General features: G+C 41.4%; 2 protein-coding genes across 3 annotated transcripts; both read right to left on the bottom strand.

Annotated features, from left to right (window-relative positions):
* Positions 1-10,627: 10,627 nt before the first annotated feature.
* On the bottom strand, positions 10,628-14,249 carry LOC105934677 (zona pellucida sperm-binding protein 3-like). The gene is made up of 8 exons (XM_036146414.1): positions 13,801-14,249; positions 13,582-13,700; positions 12,968-13,071; positions 11,506-11,686; positions 11,263-11,380; positions 11,096-11,178; positions 10,880-11,012; positions 10,628-10,776 (listed from the first exon to the last, which is right to left on the bottom strand). The coding sequence occupies exons 1-8, from the start codon at positions 14,158-14,160 to the stop codon at positions 10,714-10,716; spliced, it is 1,161 nt and encodes a 386-aa protein (XP_036002307.1). The 5' UTR covers positions 14,161-14,249; the 3' UTR covers positions 10,628-10,713.
* Positions 14,250-14,327: 78 nt separating this feature from the next.
* Positions 14,328-18,481, bottom strand: cnpy4 (canopy FGF signaling regulator 4). Of its 2 annotated transcripts, none has more exons than XM_021322693.2 (6): positions 18,311-18,481; positions 18,048-18,174; positions 16,157-16,253; positions 15,873-15,995; positions 15,631-15,748; positions 14,328-14,623 (listed from the first exon to the last, which is right to left on the bottom strand). In XM_021322693.2, exons 1-6 carry the CDS (start codon positions 18,396-18,398, stop codon positions 14,520-14,522), a joined length of 657 nt encoding a protein of 218 aa, XP_021178368.2. In that variant the 5' UTR covers positions 18,399-18,481; the 3' UTR covers positions 14,328-14,519. The 2 variants fall into 2 exon arrangements, with proteins under 2 accessions (XP_021178368.2, XP_012730237.2); XM_012874783.3 differs by having other exon boundaries at positions 14,328-14,620.
* Positions 18,482-20,793: the final 2,312 nt, after the last annotated feature.

Genomic DNA, 20,793 nt, shown 5'->3' with positions numbered 1-20,793 from the left:
AGACCAAGGAACACGGCAGAGCTGCAGGTCATGGATAGAAAACAATATCTAACAGAGCTCTGTTAAAAAAAAATGGAAAGATCAGCACTACTCTAAACTCTGTAAAATAATATGGTGGTGGCAGCATTATACGGATGCTTTTCTTTACCAGGAACTATAGGAGGATGTTTTATGGTGAGATTGCTCCAAAATACTTGAGACTGGGTATAGATGCTCTCCCTCAATCCATTGTTTTGTACAATTGACTAAGAACATCAGCCTGTATGTGTTGAAAGCGTGTAGAGACAATCATCCAAAAAACCCTGCAGCTGTAACTGCAGCGAAAGGTAGCTCTACAAAGTATTGACTCAAAGCGGGTGGTGAACATAGATGCACACCACAGATTTTTATGGTAGAAACTGCTGAAAACCATCTGTCATTTCCTTCCACTTCAAAGCTCGGCACTACTTTGTGTTGGTGTGTCACATAAAAGCCCAATAAACTGCATGGAAGCTCACCGTTGTAACGTGAGAAAATGTGAAAAGGCTCAAGGGATGTGAAAACTTTTGCAAGGCTCCATCATGTAAACATTACAATGCATCCATTAAATTTGTTATAGTAGCACTGTAAAAGCTCCCATTCAACACAAATACCTCAATTATTCTGGTATCTGTGGATTCTGGCTCTCTGGGTTTATGTTTTTATAGTTTTTTTCCATCATTTTGTGATGTTGTGAAACCAGGAGAAGGTTGAAAACCACCTTGAACATTGTGATCAGTGTGGGGGGAAAAAAAGGGGGGGTTTCATTTTTCCTCGCTTGGAAGCCTTTCCCGTTTAAAATCAAAACCAAAAAAATAATAGTAATAAAAATAAAAAAATAAAAACTTTAAGACTGGGCTCAACGTTTCATTGCTTGTTATGCAATTTTATTTTACACCAAGCACGTCCGCTTTATTAGCACTGGCGGGCAAATTCAGGACACACAGGAATCTCGGAGCACTGTCCGGGCTGACGTCTTGCCCTCCGCTTTGCTCCAATTATCCTCCAGAGAGCTCAAAAAAAAAAAAAAAAAGAGGAACAGAAAATGTTTGAAGCTAATTGGCTGGGCTGGATGGTTCTCAGATGTGAAGCAAAACTGATACAGATGGAAATATAAGAAGAGGAATCGAGGCACGTTGTAGGGCGGGGGGAAGGGGGGGCTTGATTGGATAGGAGGAAACTTTCCCAGAGAAGGACATAAAACTGATTGATGGCTTCCCTCGGGGGATGTTTCCCCAGGTGTGTGTGCGCTTACAGTGCACCTAAGAAATGCCTGGACCGAGAACAAGAGCAATAAACTAAATTGAGGAGTGAAATAGCACGTTTTTTGCGTCAATAACGCACTCTGGCAGCGTAAATAAAGACAAAGGAGACGTGAGGTGGCTGGCGTGGAGGTGGAGGTGGATTGGCACTGTGTGAGAAAGGATTTAATAAAACAAACACTAATTGATAGCAGAAGGCCTCCATAAAAAGTGATGTAAGATATTGTTTGACTGCTTCAATCAGGTTCTTTGAGGTGGCTGCTGACAGGTGCTAGGCGCTGCCAAACGTCACACCTGGAGGCTCTGAGGTGCTAAGAGACCAAGAAATCATAATAAACAAAGTACCAGCAAGATGTAGTCATGAAAATCCACATTAACCCTCTGTGACAGGACAAGGTTTCATAATACAGGGCATGGATGCGGCTCTGTTGGTTTGATGTTTAATGATTGGGGGGGTAAACAGTTGAATTCACTCTTCCAAACATAAGCAAACTCAACTTCTACTGTCTGCATTTCTGAAGCCTAGAGCCGGCCTGAGGCACAAGCAAACCAAGCCCACTGCTAATCCACCCTAAGCCAGCAGGGGAAGTCCGAGAAAGCTTGAAATCCCAACATAATCTCCAGCACCTTCCAAAAGTATTCCTCGCCCTGGAATGTCTTTACATTTTGTCACTTTACAACTTTTTCACGCAGTATTTGGATATAACTTCATAACACCATGACAGAAATAGTAAAAAAATGCTTTTTTGTAAAAGTTTTTTATCATTTGGTCACAAACTACAAGCTCTTTTGAATATCATAAACCACAAATATCTGTATTTTATTAGTATTTTCCATTGTTGTAAAAGTTCGATATTGCTGAAGGAAACAGAAGCTATTTAATTCTCAGTTACAGCAGCAAAGTTGATCATATCTACTGTTATTGTTTTTCTCTTGCTGGGACCTGGGAAATTTCCAGCAGACGCTAGAGGGTGAGAAACTGTGGTGTGAAATCTTGCATAATAAAACGCTGGGAATAGGGGGACTGATTCGTTTTGTCTAGTTAGAGCTGAACGAATTAAGTTACATCAGACCAGACCTGATATTCTCCTTCACGTGAGAAGAAAATAAATGCTGAATATGATAAAATCACCTATCTTTGTCTAGGTAATTAAAGAAAGCAATAGGAGAGATATTTTCCGGCTACAATGTTTTTTTCCTTTTACTTTAAAATATAAATCAAGTTATGACTCTTTTCAAAATCAAATAGAATTTTTTGGAAATATATACAGAAATTTCTCATTTATTCTTTTTTCCCCCTTGAATGCCAATACCTGTGGCAACACTAATTACTGGAGCTGTCGTATCTGGGAAGAGCACTACCTGGCTCTCCCAGTGTGTAGGTGCCAGATTCTAGAAAACCATTGGTGTGAGTATACCTCTCAGTGTTCCTTGACTTGCCTGTCTGATCGTTCAGTGGATTCCTGCCTGTTTGCCTCACCCTTGACTCTCTCATTTCGTCTTCAGATTCTGGACAACGACCCCAGCAAGTTCCCTCACTCTGCCTCTCTGCCTCGGCCCTTCTGTTACCTCTGCCTCTCTGTGCGTTTTTTTTTTGTTTTTTTTTTGGATAAAGACCACAGACTGGATTTTGGACAAATATTTCTGGATTTCCTCTCAGATACCTCGGCCTGCCTCTGATTACTCTTGCATGACCCTGGACTGTTCTCTGAATAAACCTTCAGCTCCTAACTGCGATTGGCTTGGTCCTCCGGGTGACAAATAAACACCGACCACCTGGACCTTGGATTCTGTGCCACCTTCTGGATTCAAGAAAGGTTAGTGGCTCACATTCAGTGCACACTGCTTCTCACTGTTAGTCCAGCAGCCACTAACCCGTCCCTCTTGCAGTGGTTCCTGTGGCTGAGCCTGCCACAGGCGTAACCTGTCCGGCTACACCTTGTGCTTAAATAAATGTTTTGAACCGCTCTCTGTGTGTCGGCTGAATAATCGGGTCCAAAACTTCATTCTTTACAGTACCGTGACATGTTTGGTTTTTGTCTATTTACACAAAATGATAGTAGCATTTATTCCAATATTATAAAAACTAAATAGCCTAATTTCCTTGATATTCACAAACTGCCACACACAGTCAGTGTGTTTATTGCAAAACCTGTGAAGCGAAATAACAGAAATGTTTTTCTATCAATGCAGCCACATTTCTGTTTAATGTTTTTTTTCATCATGATAATTTGTTCACAGCCATAAATTGGTATTAATTGCATTAACTTACAAACCCACCATAAAACATTAAATACATGTTATTTTAGTAGAAGTGAAGAGTAAAAAGTGAGGTGAAATAATAAATACAGCACAGTGGAATAAATCAGCGGTGAGATTTAAAGCCTAGAGATCGTTCGGAGTGAAGATACGTCTCAGCTCAGAGTTGAACAGTATCAATCCCTCCAGATCTCGTAAACCGCAGATTAACTCTAGTTTTGGGATCAGTGGGTTCCAGCGGGCCTCGATTGGTGCACATGTTCCAACATATGGCCACTGTGCCACCTGTACCCCCCACATACATCCCAGACATCTGTTGGACACACCAACTTAATCCCATAAACCCCCCACAATGTCAAAACTTATCAAACCTTGCCAAGTCTTGCTAATGCCGTCTATTTTTTCTGTGAGGGATCTGCTGTATCTGATGACAATCACTCACTAGTCGTGTTTCCATCAGATTTTTGATGTGCATTTAAGAGAAACGGTTGATGGAAACAGCAAAATTCAAAATAACTTCCTCAGTTGTGCAAAAAACAGTTTTTACATTCGTTGCGGTGGTTTTTAGCTTCTCCAAAAAAATACTTAATGAGCAAAACAGGAGATGGAAACACATTTGCCAAATAAGTTCTGACATAGCGAACATTTACCTCACATGACTGATCATCTGTTTCCACGGTGGCAGTCTTCCCGGATAGTCCTATACCTGGCATAAAATAACGTTTCTTTCTCTACGTTCCGTACAGCATTTAATTTCTCAAATACTATAAAAAAGGTTGAGTTTGTCCTCTGGACGGGGATCTTTTTGTTGAAACGTTTCATCATCTTCATCCCTGAAATAGCAACCGCTAGCCTGCACGAGTGTAAACCGCAGGATCTTGGCCTGATGGAGACGAAACGTTTTAACAAAGAAGAACCCGTCCACAGGATCTACTCAACTTGGTTTTTATTTTTCTACCTGGATTATCGAGACACATCAGGACATACTAGTTGGCACCAATACTAGTTGGCACAACAGAACAATTACAACCTGCCCGATTGCAACACATTCCTGAAAACCTTTATCCTTTTTCCTCAGATGTATGGTCCATGCTAGCTTGCAAACTCTACTTCCTGTTTATTACAGTCACGGGTAATGTCAACTTCTGATGAAGTTATGCTTTGCGTAGCTTGCTTAATTCAATTCAAATTCCCCTTTTCTTGTTTTTTCTGTTTTGTGACATTTTAAATGTTTTGCAACATTTTAAATGTTTGCTCAAAATTTGTATGACAATAGGATGGACGCATAGCTAGCATCAGATGCTCCGGCAACTTCCTGTAGCACTGTGGCTCCGCTCAAAGCTCCCCTTATGCAATCTGGTGTCAGTTTTATATGTGCAAGCTTTGTTACCAGTCAAATCATACACATTCTCTTATTTTCAAATCCAGTCAGAAAAAAAGGGTTAATTTATAGACATGGTTTCACCTTTTTGTTTTAAACCATAAAAGGGAGACGTCTTCAAAAAGATCGTGCCTGAGTGCTTTTGGCTGCAAAAATCCAAGTTGGCACAGAGAGCAGAGCAGAAAATTATCCCTAACTGTCATGGGTCCAAACACAATGTTTCTGTTGTTCCAGACCTTTCTTCTCTTTGTGTCTGGAGTGAGTGTTGACAGTTAGGGATGAGGAGCAGACTGTTGATCTGCAGGAGAGGAAAACTCTCCAAGAAAATGGATTTTCATTCCAGTCGGTTCAGAGAGACAAGGCTTTTAAGTTGGGACAGGTACTGCTTATGTTGATGTGGTAATACCCAGTCCGCAGATCTTCCTCGGGTAAAATATTTCTCCATGTGCGACGTCCTGGTGGATAAAGTATGCCATCCAAGGACATGGAACTCCTCTCTGCTTCTCCCATCAATACCTGCCGCATCTTGTTCATCCATTCAGTAAAACAAACAAAAAGCAAATATTACACAAGAGAGTAACTTGGAGTGGATAATTCTGGGTAAAACTGTATCTATCCTGCTTCGGAGGGGTGGGGGTGGGGGTCTTTGTGTAAAAGTATAAGCAAGGGTCAAGACTGCAGTACAGCTAGCTGCTATGGGAAGTTAGAAAAGTTACAGCTTAAAACTCCCATCAGCCACTGATTCAACCATTTAGTCAGATGTCTGTTGCAGTGAATCAAGTAGTTTTCAAAACATTGGTTTAATGTCAGTAAATGTCAGCATCCACGTTAAAAGTTCATCCAGCACCTTAGGTGGGTAGCAAAAAGGTTTAAATTAACGTTTTAGATAAAAAAAAAAATATAATAGTAGGAGTAGTTTTACTGCACCTTACTTTTCAGTTCTACTTCAGTAATATTACTTTGAAGTAACACTACTCTTACTTGAGTTGGGTTCAGTTTCTGGCTGTGCTTTCCACCTCCCGTTACTTCACCTGGGAAAGAGCAAACACACACTTACAGTCCATGTTAAAGGGGACATTTCATGCAAAATCGACTTTTTTAGACCTGAAATACATTTTGTGTACTTGGAGTCTGTAGGATTACCCTGGTGACCTGTCCAGGGTGTACTCCGCCTCTCACCTAATAACAGGTAGGCACCAGAACCCCCACCACCCAGCACGGATAAGCAGGTATAGATAATAGATGGATGGATAAGTCTCTAGGAGAGGAGGTGCTGCACAGATACCTTTATTCTCTGTTTTGGGTCATATTTTTCAAGCTGATCAGTTTTCTCTGTTCTCTATTACGTTTTTTGAACAGTTATGTTATTTGCTGCAGAGCTGCTAAACAAGGTCATGGACTTCCGGATAACCAATTTCACAAATCCGCTATTTTTATTTCTCGCTGCAATTTTGTAGTCCAAGCTGAAGTCACAAGTGGCAAAGTCAAAATGTTCAGTTCTTGAGTGTATTAACCCACGCAATTAATTACACCGTGCTCCAGTATCCTGCTAAAATGGCCTAACAGGGTGTAGTGGAACCCTTTGTGACATGGAGGGTGGCGGGGTGTGAAGTGTCTCGTTTAGATTTAAAGAGACCCCACCAAAACTAGTTGCCTTCAGACATACATCAGAATAAGGGGTAAAAGAGGGTCTGTGGGGCAACAATAACAAGGTATTAAGACAAGAATTGCAGTTCCAGTTTTTATAGACCACAACTGAACGATTTAAAACTAGAGTCTGCAGTTTTTACGGAGGTTTCCCCAAGTACCTTTTTGAATAACTGAGCATGCTAAAGAACATCTTACCTCGCTCTTTCACTCTTCAGGGGGATCGCGTGAAAAAAAAAAATCACCCAAATCCACTCTGGTCTTATTTCTTCCTACTGAGCCCCTCCTCTTCCTCTCATAAACATGAAAATGGTTCACTTATTGCGACTCTCAGCCATGTTCAAAGTATACAGTGAGAGCAGCGGAGCTACAATGAACGGCTAACCGCTAACCTAGCCGCTAAGCTAACTGGATACAAAAACACTAGAGCTACGCATGCGCAACCAGCAAGCGGAAACTAACTAGGAAGGAGCACTCACACTGGCATGTCAGAATGATTGGCTTGTGGGACAACTAATAGATAAGGTGATACCCCCAGAACTGGAGGGACAGAGGGCGGGTGAGAGCAGGACCAAAACTCTGATAAAATCCCTGCCATTCGGACTGAATGACAAAACTGGTTGTAGTTTTTACATGCCTGCGGCTCTCACAGAGAATTATGTTTTTAACCTGCTTTTTGTGAATACATAATGTAGTAACTACTTTCACGATGGGAGGACAATTTTACCTAGCATAACAAAAAGTGTCTCTGAACAGCATTACCAACTGTATCTTTCAATGTGAAAAGGAAGGCATTTAAAAGCATGGTATGTCCCCCTTAAAGTGAGGCTTCTTACTTGTGCACTTGTTTCTTGTTCTAAAGTCTTTTTCTCTCTTCTGAGCCTGCTGTACCATTTGGAGTTCAGGTGAACTCCAAATGGTACAATCACGGTATAGTAAACAGTAGATATGTTGCGGGACAAAAGTCTAATTAGAACTATTTTCTTCTACCTTGTCAAATTATCAGTCATCCGGATTATCACATCAGCAAACAGGTTTAAATCGGAGGCAACTGGACTTTCGTTCATTTATTTCTGGAAATGTTTCGACACCTATCCAGGAGTCTTTGTCAAACAAAGACACCTTCTCTTTGACCAATTGTGGAAATCAACTCCACGTTTTGGTCTGTGAGGTAAACACCCTGTCTACTTTTAAAACTAAGCTTAAAACTTTCCTTTCTGACAACGGTTGTCAATAGAGTGGCTCATGTTACCCTGAGCTATCTCTGTAGTTATGCTGCTATAGTCTTAGGCTGCTGGAGGACATCAGGGTCTATTTTTCTAACTCTGCTGAGTTCTCCTACTGTTGTCAAATTGTAAACATTTAAATATTATGTAGTAGGTACAGCTGGTCTCACATTGTGTTAGCTGTGTCAACATCCAGGGGAGACATATCATCTGCCATTACCATAAAACATAGAAGGATTCCTGGATCAGTCTGTGCTTCTGTGGTTTTGTGTCTCTGCTCTGTCTTCTCTGACCCCCAGTCGATCGAGGCACATGACCGTTCACACTGAGCCTGGTTCTGATAGAGGATTTTCCTTCACCGTTAAAGGGGAGTTTTCCTCTCCACTGTCGCTTCATGCATGCTCAGTAAGAGGGATTGCTGCAAAGCCATCAACAATGCAGACGACTCTCCCTGTGGCTCTACGCTGTTTCAGGAGGAGTGAATGCTGCTTGTCAAGACTCGATGCAAGCTGCTGGGTTTCTTTAGATCCTTAGAGCTTTAACCAATTTGTCTGAATGATTTGATTGAATTTGACTTTATAAAGTGCCATGAGATGACATGTATTATGAATTGGCGTTTTATAAATTGAACAAATGAATGTATTGATCAAAACCATTTTACTGCAGCTTTGGCTGTATGTTCCATAGACATCATATACGTAGACGCGTCATAGGGCGCAGGTTCGCACGTCAACGTCACCGCCATATTGTATGTGGCAGAAAAAAGTTGAGTTCTGTTATTGTGAATGTGAATCAGAAAAGATGCCTCATTCCTGTGCTGCAATAAATACACACACACACACACGCATATATATATATATATATATATATATATATATATATATATATATATATATATATATATATATATGTATGTATGTATGTGTGTGTGTTTATGTGTTATGAATATAAGGATAAATTTGTTAAATCTAAATATTGTGGTCTTCATTATTTCATAAAACCGTGTCACATGTGAACCTTTATGAACAGACTTTTTGGGTGAGTATTAAAGAGGTAAAATTAATAATATGAGGAAAAAAAAGTCCTAAAGTAAAAATAAACTAACAAACACAAAAGTGATAATGTTATGATAAAAACATCATATTATGAGAATTAAGGGGGAACATTTCCAGAATAATCACAGTTTGCAGAATTATTTCACTCCTGGAGTAATAGGGCCAGGTTAGATTATTTTAATTATTTTTATTCTTTAGGAGAATAAATTCAGGAGAATGAAGCTAAAGGGATACGAAAATAAACTTGTAATATTACAAAAAAGAAATACTACGAATACAAAGTATATTCAGAGATTAAAGTCCCTCTGATGCTGTTTAAGTGACTGAGTAACTGCAGATTTGCCACATTCAAGATGGCGGACGCTCTGACGCATCGCAGCATAGGCAGAACCCGCCCAATGACGCGTCTACTCTTATATTATGTCTATGGTATGTTCAGAGTCGATGTCTTCCTGGAAGGTGAACCTCCAGTCCCAAGTCTTTTACAGCCTCTCCCATGTTTTCTTCCAGTATTCCCTTAATTTTACCTGTATCCATCAACTGTGACTTTCTTTTCTGTCTCTGCGAGAGCTGCACATTACATCAAATCGCAATAGTCTTCTCAGTATCAGTGTTTGCAATATTGCAATTCCAACAGAATTTCTTGGTTGCAATATTTGGTCAAATATACAAGTGTCGCACCATCACACTCTGCATATTGATATTTGGATTAGGGTATAATTAGATTATCATTTAGTTATGGTATCTCAATATCCACCAATAGTATCGCAGTTAGATATTTTTCTAATGATGCAGAAGAAAAGCATGCCACACCATGATGGTGTCAGCATCGATTGTCATGGTAGGGTTAGTCTTTTCAGATTGGTGTTCATTATCACTTTTTGTAATTTTGTGCCATTCCCACTTGATGTATTGATCAGCGCTCTGCATGATGTTCAAAGCTTGGGATATTTTCTCACAACCTAATTCTATTACTCTTCCCAGCTTCCTCCCTGACGTGTCTGCTGTCCCTTGGTCCTCATGATGTTTTTTGTTCTCCAACAGTCTCTAACCTCTTAGGCTTTCTAAGAACAGCTGGATATATGCTGGGATTAAATGACAAATTAGGTGGCTTCTGAGGACAACTGGTCTAAGGGCATTTAATTTAGAGGTATGAGAGCTGTGAGGCTTCACTACTCCCCCCCCCACACACACACACACACACACACACACACTCCACAACAACAGTAATTTGTGCTGGTCTTTTACTTTGAACCTAATAGAAATGTTGTAGTTTATGGTTGTAAAGTGAGGCTTTAATGAGAATGAATAATTTTGGCAATGCATTTAAATTTACACCGTAAATTTTAAGTCTGCATTAAAATGATGATTGTGTTATTCTAAAAGAACCCTTTGCTTGTTCTCACGCTCGGTAGACATAAGAGCTGATTTGCCAATAAGACAGCGGCTCTAACAGACCACATCGCTAACCTTGCAGAAATATTAAAGCGGGAAGGCCAGAGTGGTCCTGATTGCAGATAAATACACACACACACACACACTAAACAGCAGCTGTAAATACCTGCAATTCATTTTTAGAATCTATAATTTTCTACATTTATGCTTCACTTTGCACACAGCATTTATCAGTTTTATCCATCTCTAAATCGTGCTTTCACTCTTGGACAAGTATTTCAGTGCACAATTATCTCAACAAGGTTAAATTACACCGCTGAATGGTTTTAGAGGCAAGTTTCTGCAAACAAACCTTGAGGTCATCAATCCAGTTCCACACACTAATATCTTTTGTCTTTATTAAGTTACATTGCCAACCAGACACCTTCCAGATGGCAGCAATATTAGATTATTCAATGCTCTATACACAATCAAGTCTCACTCTTGCTCTGGAAGAAATGTGATTGGACCCAAAGTTGTTTTCCTGTGCAGCGCTGCAATAAAAAAGAAAAAGAAAAACTTGGTTAGCATCTGCCATTCACACGACCTGCAAGCTGGAACTCTGACATGCTCAGGAGGAAGCCAAGCACGCTTTACACCATTTAGTCGGTGCTCCAGGTTACTCCTTTGCACCCTCTCGTGGATGAAGTCTGCACTGCGGCTTCCAGCCGCCTCTCCGGCTCCGTCGCAGCTCTCGCACACACGGTCGTCCCCATCTGCTGACCTCCACCTGAAAGCAAACCAGATGCGTTTTGCAGTACATGATTTTTTTTTGTTTTTTTACAGAATGACTTGATCTCCCCAAACACAGACCTTCCAGCTGCAAAAAAGCAGGCTTTTTTCTCTGGGTGCTTCTTAGAGACGGGGACAACTTCCAGGTAGCAAGTGATGTAAATCTGCAGGGAGGACAGTAGGACACACTTTTTTCCCCCCCATCCATGCAGGAACTGTAATGATAAAGCAGCGAACTTGGCACTGACTGAATGTCTGCGGTCCTGATGGAAGAGGAAAGGCTCCAGCTGAATGTGGAGGAGGTCGTCACGGACCCGGGGCAGGAAGCTAGAGCTGGAGCCCCTCAGCTGGGAGTCTGTGAAACATCTGCGAACAACAGGCATGTCCTTATAAGATTTAACCCCTACAGCTCCAGACATATTGCGACGCAGGAAGGAAGGGCGGACTGACTGTGGAGGACCTGCGGCAGACATTAAAGGTGCAGGACTCACCCCTGGCGGTCTATGAAGGGGTATCTGGGGTGAGAGTCCACATCAGGAGTCAGGGTGGCCACACAGCTGCCGGCGTAGAGACGAAGGGGAGGGTGATGATGATGGTGGCCTATTGAGGCTTGGATGTTCACTTTCTCACTCATGAAGTAAACAGGTAAGTGTCTCTCGCTGCTCCAGTCGTCTGATAGCAAAATGAGCAACTTGTTAACATTTTCAGCTTTAACTCATACTTGCAGTTTTCCCAATTTTAACCACGAGCGGATCAGATTGATCAGATTACGCCTTCTTAATTTATACCAATAATTTATACCAAAGACCTCTGATTGATCCGACATATTCAGATGTTTAAATGCTATGGTGGTTTTACAAGGTGGTTTTACAAGGACCACCACATGTAGCGTTTTGCACGTTGGCCAGAATTATTCTAATTTGCCTTCATTTGACCAGATCACCTTCTTCTTCACGTTTGTGGTGCCCTCTACGTGGCAAACAGCAAATTAAATTTCTCACAGACTTCTTTCAACAAACGCTTTCCTCTTTTCTCTCTGCCATAAAGGCAAGGTTAGTAAAAACCTGCATCTAATCGCTATCCTGTCAACAGATTCTCCCACCTGAGCTGCAGCTCTCCGCAGGTCCTCCAGAGTTACAACGGGCCTCTTGTCTGCTTCTCTAATTAAGAGTGCACATATGACCCAGGCTGGGATTCGCCGATGCAGCGCAGATTAACAGGGCAAGGACACGTAGGTAGCCACATCTATGGTCTCTTATGATCTACAGCAGCAAACTGGGAGGGCAGGGGTGTTTGAAATGATTAAATTTTTAAAAGGTTGATTTGCACGCTTTTTTTCCCCCATATGATCGTTTTAGTCGAACTGTGATTTATGAACTGTTGTTGCTATTGTATATCTATTATTTTACCCAGACTCCCCTTATTAGTGATTGAAGATGTAGTACAATGCAACCAATCCTTGTATCCAAAGCAAACTTCTCCCAAGGGAGACTATTAAAGATACTTTGAGGCTCTCATTGGTCAGCAGGGCAAGCATCAGCAGCAGTCCAGCTCCTCAACTTCTAGGATTTTTTTTTCTGCAAGGCAACAGTGCTACCAACTGAGCCACCGTGCAGCCCCATATAGTCAGAGGATTTCCAAGTGATTTCCTCAATAAACCTGAATCTAAAAGTCAAAAAAAAAAAAAAAAACTAAAACAGGTGCCCGAGAGATGTGTTGTCTTTAAAAGTTAAGGAAATTTAAACTTTTTCAAAAATGGTCTCAGTCAACAGTGGCTGTCAGAAAGGAAATCTAAGGATCATCAACTCAAAGGTTTCAGAGAAATTCAATGATATCGTTAAAGTCCCTGATGTTTTCAGACGTGCTCAGCAGAAAGGTCACATCGGTTGTCAGCCTTTCCATAAAAAGCAGAACCCCGTGCGAGTTTTTCCAAGCACGACGAGGTCGACTCACCAGTCATCAGACGGAGGTAGAAATCGAAGCTGAGATGAGCCGAGAGATCGGAGACGAGGGACGCCCAGGTGGGCCTCAGGGCTCCGCTGCTCACCAAGTACCTCCTGTAAATAACATCTGTCATTTCATATTTATCTGTCTGTATGCTGTTGGACCTTTGACCTCATGAGTATTTAAGCAAACAGAGAATATCTCAAAATAATAACACATCTTATACTTTCCTGGAACTTCCAGGTTAATTTCTTGGGTGGAAAAGAGATTTGCTAGAACTTACCAAGTACTTTCTAAGAACTTTAATGGGTCGTCTGGATTACTTTTGGCTAATCCAAAAGTAACCAAGGGGACGGCACCTTGTAACTTACAAGAAAAAAGTAGGTTTGAAGGACAGTGTTTGGTGAATTCAGGGAAAACAACTTTTTCAGGAAAGTAGAAGATATGTAATGAAGCAGTTTCACTGTGTTGTATAGCTAGGTCTAAGATCAGTTTATGGATTTTTATCATTTACAGTTAATTATTCTACACGTTTCTCCAGGCAGGACAGAAGCAGCAGAAATAAAAAACTTTACCATGAAGAAAAATTTAGCGAGCCTTAATTAAATGCCTTAACGTCTTACCTTTTGTATCGACACAGCAGAGGAACAGCAGCTCCGTCCACCTGGACCGCCTCACCAGGCGATGATCCGGGGAAGAACAGCACCAGCGTGTTGCTGTACAGCACTGCACTGTCAGTCAACTAAAAAAAAAAACAACCCAAAGCACAATCAACACAACAGACCCAACAGCAGGGGGCAGCATGCAGCAGCTGTGATCTGGTGCAGCTGAGTCTCACCGACCGTCACTCTGCTCCCACACTCAGCCAGAGGAGCCCTGATGATGAACGCTCCATCTTCTGAGCGCCTGGCCGTGCAGCCATCCCCCCCGGAGCCAGGTGGCCCGAGTCTGAGCCCGACTAGCTCCACAGGGGGGTCGGGGTGCAACAGGTGAGGTCTCATCACGATCTCCATGCTGTCCTCCTGACAGCTCACCACCAGGGCCTGGTGGTCTTCGCTCGCTGCAGGGGCCTCCGACTGGGGGGCGGCCTCCAAAGCAGCCAGCTCAGAGTAAGTCAGAAACAGCGGCTTGCTTTGATACGTGTAGCTCCGAGCTCGCAGTAAACACAACGAAAGCATGAAGCAAACAGAAAAACGAGGCATTGTTTGGTCGGTTCACGGCTTCTCCTCTGATATCGTCCATGTGTCAGGAGGAGCCAAGAGGAGCACGGCTGAATGTGATCAGGCCTGATTACCTGAGCAGCACCCATCCTCCAATGATCCCATCCTGGAGGAGATCAGAGTCATGCGCTGAATAAGCCGCCCACAAGGTTGTTTAAAAAGATTTATTTCAACATATAAAAACTGTACACAGTGTGAGGTGAAATACTTCTTATGCTGCTGCAAAAAATCTGTACAAATGGTATAAAGTGTCACGTTGCAAAATGCAGAAACATTGTCTCCAACTTCTTAAACACAGATCATTCCTGCTTCCGTTCTTTGTTCTTCGTAGTTTTCTCCCCTCAAAGTTCTCCAGCGTCATGTGTCGTCCGCTGCTCTTCGTCGGCTGCCTCAGCTCCTCCTTTGTTGCCCGTGTCGCCTTTCCACATCTCCTTCAGACAGTCTGCACACAGGGAATCAACCGCTTCAGCAGCATGAAGACCAAATCTGTAAAGCTTCACATGTACGACTCATAACTTGAACTTTATATGCAGGTAATTCTCGGTGTTTCGTCGCTAAAAACAGTTAGAATCTGCTTTAATGAGAACAAGAGTTCATTTTCCAGGGAAAGCTGATATATTAAAAACATAATGCAACAGAGGCCATCCTTAGTGGTCAGCAGCGAGCGTCTGGCAAGTTTTAGACCAGCGGTTCCCCTGACCCTGCTCCCATCATGGGCCCACTATCCTGCATGTTTCCCATGTGGCTCTGCTGCAGCTCTCCTGCTGTGAACATTACCTCCTCACCAAGTGCAGCAGGCTGTTTATCACCTGTTCATTTAAGCCAGGTGGGTCCATGGGTCTCAAACTCCAGTCCTCGACGGGCCCCGTGTTCTGCAACCTTTAGTTTAGGGCCAGCACACCTGAATTAAACAGCTTAATTACATCCTCAACAAGCACATGAGTTCTTGGAGTCCTGTTTCATTGTCTTACTCAGGGGTGCTGAAGCAGAAATGGATCTCAAATTTCCCGGACGTACTAAGTGTACTTAGTTTGATGAACGTATTAATCAAATAACTATGCTTATTTATTTAAAAAAATATTTACTGATTTATTTAATTTAAATAGGCACAGTTTTTACCTTATATGTTTTTTTTCTCTTAGACAATTCCCCATACTTGGCCAAATGAAGATGATTGTGTGCCATTCAAAAGACTTCTTGCAAGTGTCAAAGCTTGGCAACAAAGCGAGGGAAAAAAATAAAGGTAAAATAAATGTAAACTTCTGCCAAATTCAAGTAGTAGATAGTTATTAGGAATTTAAATCAATGGCCTTATTTTTCTGAGATGGTCAAGCATAATTTGTTGCTGAGTTTCCAATCACAACCCTCCAAGCGACGCTGGCCTGTTTGACCATCCGAACTTTAAATCCGACCCCAAATTAGGCCTTGAGCGTCTCTCCGCTTCTGTCATACTTTGCTCTGACGTCTTCAGGATGTGGTTCTCACAGAGGAAGCGCTCCAGCCTCTGGTCCTGATGGTGGAAGTACCAGTCCTCCACAACCTCCTCGTACTGCTCCAGCATGGTCTCGCACTGAACAAACAAGACACACTTTGTCTAAAAACTCTAATCCACGGGGAAATGCTGTCAAATACCACACTGTTTTTAGGCAAACATTTTTGGTTAAAGACCGGAAGTTTGATGTTTACTTTCTTACCTGTTTCTTCATATTTGTCACCTCCGCAGACGGTTCGTCCCAGAGCTCATACGGCATGCCCAGGTCTACTTTCACTCCTTTGTTGACCAGATTCTTCAGAGTCGTCATGGTCTGACTGGAACCCTGCAGTCATACGACGTCAAATGAATGACATTCCAAACCAAACTCTTAAATACTCACAGATTACTCAGTTTGGTGTAGAAATGGTAGAAAATAATCCCACCAGTGACCCCTGCTGGACTCAATTTACAAAATAAGAGACACATCCAGCACTAGCAGGATACCTTGGCATATCTGAGGCTGCCTGGCCTCTCGGCGTGGACGTTATACTGCAGGATGCGCTCACAGATGTTGTCCACCGCCTCAGTCAGCCGAGTTTCTCTAAAATAAAACATGAAACGTTGAAAACTGACCTCTGACAAACAAGCCCAGTCACAAAACTCCCTACAGACAAGGCATAACAAATCAAACCTCAAGCATAAAAAAAACAACACTCAAGAGTATGCACTGCCGTTATATCACAAAGATGAAGCCAAAGTGGAAAGGTTTGAGAAAACTAAGTACTGATAATGATTTATTGGCTTGTAGAACAATGTTCTCTGTCTAACTTTGTGACGAGATTTCGATCCGCTAGTTACGAAATTGTTTACTGCTAGCATGATCCGATTCGGGTCAAGCTTCAGCTGTCAGACAGACAGACTCACACGTGACGCTAGAAAACTTTGGTAAGGAGAGGTATATGCGTTCGACCCAGTGAGGGTGGTCTTCTGGCTCCTAAACAATCCTCACCGCAGCACCACTTTGCTTAACTCAGTGTTTGGAAGCATTTCTGCATATTCAGTAACTTTTTTTTTATTTTGCAGCTGTAAATCTGACAGCAAAGAAAGATCACATGTGGGGTTCCTCAAGGCCCCATTCTCAGGCCACTTTTATTTTCCATCTACATCTCCCATAATCCCACATCATGGAGTGCTACTTACCATATGTACGCTGATGATGCACAACTTTACATTTCTATTTTACTACAAGTGACTAGACCATAATATCGAAGTGTAGATGGGTCAGAAAAGAGAAAAGACATAATTTTTGATCACATAAATAACCCAGCCAGGTTAGAGATCTGCACTTCCCTAGACTAAATGAGGCTAAAAACCATAGAGCATATAAAAAAAACCCCTAGATGTCATGGACTCAGACCTGGAAATTTAAGAATCATATAAAACATTATAGTTATACATCTTATAGCCATTTTAAAAGCATTACTTGAATGAATAGATTATTGTAAATTATTATAGATTACTGAAAATGTGTGCATGCTTTTCATTTTCTATCAGTTAGATTATTTTTAATCAGGCAGCTGCAGCTCATCCAAAATGCTGCTGCAGTCTGACACCAGACTGAATTTTTTTTTTATCTTTTCACACCAGTCCTTCAATCACTACATTGGCTCCCTGTTTTGGAAAATAATAGCTTTTAAAATTCTGCTATGGCTCTATAAGATACTGAATAGTCTACAGCAGGGGTTTGCAGCCTCAGTCCAGCTAAATAAAACCAGTTCAGAGCCACACGTTACATAACCTTTTGAAAAACGATAACTTGTAATTTTCAATTACACTCCACTAGAGGAAATATGTTGTCATTCTTAAAAAAAAACACCACATTATTTATTTTTTTATAGTTTAAAGTAAAGAAAAACAAGATATTTGCAAAAACAGTATAGAAACATTTTCTTCAATGGGATGTTAATATTTGTGAATAATTATGTGGCAAAGGCAGATGTAATTCAATGCAATTATTTAATGAAAGCACAAACTGCTACATCCTTTATTTTTATTATATAAATGTTTAAAAGCATTAGTTGGTGCTCATTGTGAGCCAAAGTTAAGAGACATTGTAGAGACGTCCAAAGGGCCACTTGCAGCTCCGGAGCCATTATTTGCAGATGTCCGGTCTAGGGCCTGCACATATTTCAGAGATTCTGACATTTCTTAATATTTCCACAAATATTTCTCTTTTCATGCAACTTTCGTAAGCGCCGTTTCTTTTATTTTCATCAAAGCTGGAGCTCGCCCGGGGTGCCCATTTAGGTTAGGACCGCACCTGCCTCACCGTCCTGCTCCTGACGTTGTGCTAAAACACCCCAAGGAGGAGACAACACACCAGCAGCAGACTTACGAGGTGTTGTATTTAATCTTCCTCCTCCTCCTGCCTGTGTCCAGCACCTCTCCAACCTCCAGGACCTCTTTGGAGCGGCCGGTCTTCTCCAGCGCCTCCTGCAACTCCGTCGTCAGAAACTTACACACTGCCGCGGACAAACGCACCAATTAATAATAATCACAGGCTCACCAATGTTGCAAACATCCACCAATGCATCCACGGCTGTAACAATGTAACAAACTGGACTTTTTTTTTTTTTTTTACTACCTTTGGTTTCATACCTTCGCATTTATTAGGCAGCCTCTCGTCCTCCTCGGTCCCCGCAGCTAAGCCGCAGACACAGAGCACAGCCAGAAGCAACGCTTTCATTCTGACCACTGCTTTGAATACAAGAGAGCGAAAGTTTAGCGACTCATCATCAGCCACATCGGTGAGATTTACCGTCTGCTGCGCATGCGCGCTGCATCGAAGCAGGCACGACCAGTCGATGGCTGCTGCCTCGATGACAGCGGTGGGGGGGAAATAAAGAGGGTTACTGGATTAGTTAAACTAGTGTGTGTAGAAGATGCTTTAAAAATAAATATATAGATGTATGATAACTATTTAAAATGGGAAAGAAAAAGAATTAATAATCGACTAAAAAAGCGTATCTCGTGGTTAAAACAGGTGAGAAGAAATTTGTGAAAATATCACTGTAGAACTAAAATATATGTATCTGGATTTAAAAGCACCACTTCCGGGGTAAATTCCAGCCTTTGGATTTGTGTTTTGCCTTATTTGCTCTGAAGCACATCAATGAAAGTGAGTCCGCTTAGAAGCTGTGAAACCACTGAGCTATATAATACACTGGAGTGCTAATCACCGTCTGTTAGAACGAATCGCCTTGAAGCCACCGGCCGCCATATTGGTACTCCCTATTTCCCCCCAGTAAATAGGGAATATGTGCGCTACAGCATCGAATAACGAGGATTTTCTCATGTTCGGGGGGCGCTTAAGACTTTTAAAATGTCAAATGCCATATACTTTTTATGTTATGTTCTAAAAAAGTACTGAGAAAGTCATGTGCTGAAATATTTTGCATTTATACATTTAAATATATATGTTAAACATTTATAAATATATAAATAACAATATACAAAAACATATTTACATATGTGTATACATATATATATATATACATATACACATACATTTATTTATATATATATATATATATATATATATATATATATATATATATTTAATATGAATAACATGTAAAATATTTCAGCACCTAATTTCCTAGTAGTTGATAGTGTTAGTACATCCACTGACTGTAGAATTACCTGTGAAACGTTTTCACTCAGCCAGAAAACTGCTTGTTGTTGCAACCGAATCTTATGGGATTCTGTGAGAGTAGGGAGTAGCAAGATGGCGGCCAGTGACTTCAGTTTTTCGGCAAAATCAGCACTCCAGTGTATTATATAGCTCAGTGTGTGAAACAGGTGAATAATGCTGTGGGAATACTTTTCTTCAACATCGATGGGGAAGTTTGAGAAAGTTCAATTCTATTCAATTTTATTTATATAGTGCCAATTAATTCACAACACGTACCATCTCGGGGCATTTTACAAAGTCAAATTCAATCAAATCATCCAGACAGATTGGTCAAAACGTTTCCTAGCTAAGGAAACCCAGCAGATTGCATCGAGTCTTTGACGAGCAGCATTCCCCGCTCCTGAAAGAGCGTAGAGCCATAGTGGACAGTCGTCGGCCTTGTTAATGGCTTTGCAGCAATCCCTCATACCGAGCATTTGCAGCGACAGTGGAACCAGGCTCAGAGTGATGGTCATCTGTCATGATCGACAGGGGGTTTGAGAAGACAGAGCAGAGACACAAAAGAGAGCACAGAAGCACTAAAGCATTGATCCAGGAATGACAAATACTCTAAACATACAGCCAGAGCTACAGGAGACTGGTTTAAAACAAACCATATTGTTGTGTTACAATGGCCTAGTCAAAGTGCAGACCTGAATACAGGCTTAAAACATTCTCAAAACTCACTTTACTTTTATCCAGCAGGGACCAGTAAGTTGCCAGAGTATTTATCATTGTATAGCAGGTAAAATAAGTATTGAACATGTCAATGTTTCTTTGAACATTATTGAACATGTGAAGTAAAGGCAGGATGTGCAAGGCTGAGAAAACAGCCAAAATCTGTCAGTAAACATTCTTCCTGCTGTTTGGAAATGCTGTGATGGCCTAACAAAAGTTTACTGGCGGTATAATTTGAAAAAGCGAACGACATTCATAAATCATCTTACTGTTGCAAACATACTAATAGCAGTGGTTACAGCTGCATTTATAAACTTCTGTATGCTCCAGTGAGTGCTGATGGAGACATCATTCAGTAACGGGAAACATCATTTCACCATAAACAAGCTACTGCCAGGTGTTCTTTGTAGAATTTCTGACAGAGGAATATAAAGAACAATAAAGAGTTGTCCGCGGGAGCCTGGAAGCACTCACAGAAAAGCAACACAAAAGAGCTAGTAATAGGTGCAGTTTATTCCTCCAACACAAGACTCCATTATTAAAGAAAGAAAACGGGCTGAAACGTTGTCTAAGGTTCTCTGCAGAAGCTCTGGACAAGCCAGTGAAATATTGGAAGAACATATTCTGGTGAACTCTTGGAACGTCTGTGCACAGACCACGCTTGAGACTGAGCAGCAAATGTAAAGCTTGCCATTGGGAACGTCACGGTTGGGGAAAAATGGATCCAAAA

This window comes from Fundulus heteroclitus, chromosome 14 (assembly GCF_011125445.2).
Source record: "Fundulus heteroclitus isolate FHET01 chromosome 14, MU-UCD_Fhet_4.1, whole genome shotgun sequence".
Taxonomy (NCBI): domain Eukaryota; kingdom Metazoa; phylum Chordata; class Actinopteri; order Cyprinodontiformes; family Fundulidae; genus Fundulus; species Fundulus heteroclitus.
This window is presented reverse-complemented; position numbering and strand designations above follow the sequence as displayed.

Bases quoted from the DNA above. Each gene is read 5' to 3' on its own strand.
- LOC105934677 (XM_036146414.1), bottom strand. From the start codon at position 14,160: ATGCCTCGTTTTTCTGTTTGCTTCATGCTTTCGTTGTGTTTACTGCGA. The intron at 13,072-13,581 runs GTAAGACGTTAA...TGTTATTTACAG, and splicing joins CTGCTGTGTCGATACAAAAG to GAGGTACTTGGTGAGCAGCG. The intron at 10,777-10,879 runs GTAAAGCGTGCT...TTTTTATTGCAG, and splicing joins TGGAGCACCGACTAAATGGT to CGCTGCACAGGAAAACAACT.
- cnpy4 (XM_021322693.2), bottom strand. From the start codon at position 18,398: ATGAAAGCGTTGCTTCTGGCTGTGCTCTGTGTCTGCGGCTTAGCTGCG. The intron at 15,996-16,156 runs GTATCCTGCTAG...GTATGACTGCAG, and splicing joins GCAGCCTCAGATATGCCAAG to GGTTCCAGTCAGACCATGAC. The intron at 14,624-15,630 runs GTATGACAGAAG...ATTCCCTGTGTG, and splicing joins CCTGAAGACGTCAGAGCAAA to CAGACTGTCTGAAGGAGATG.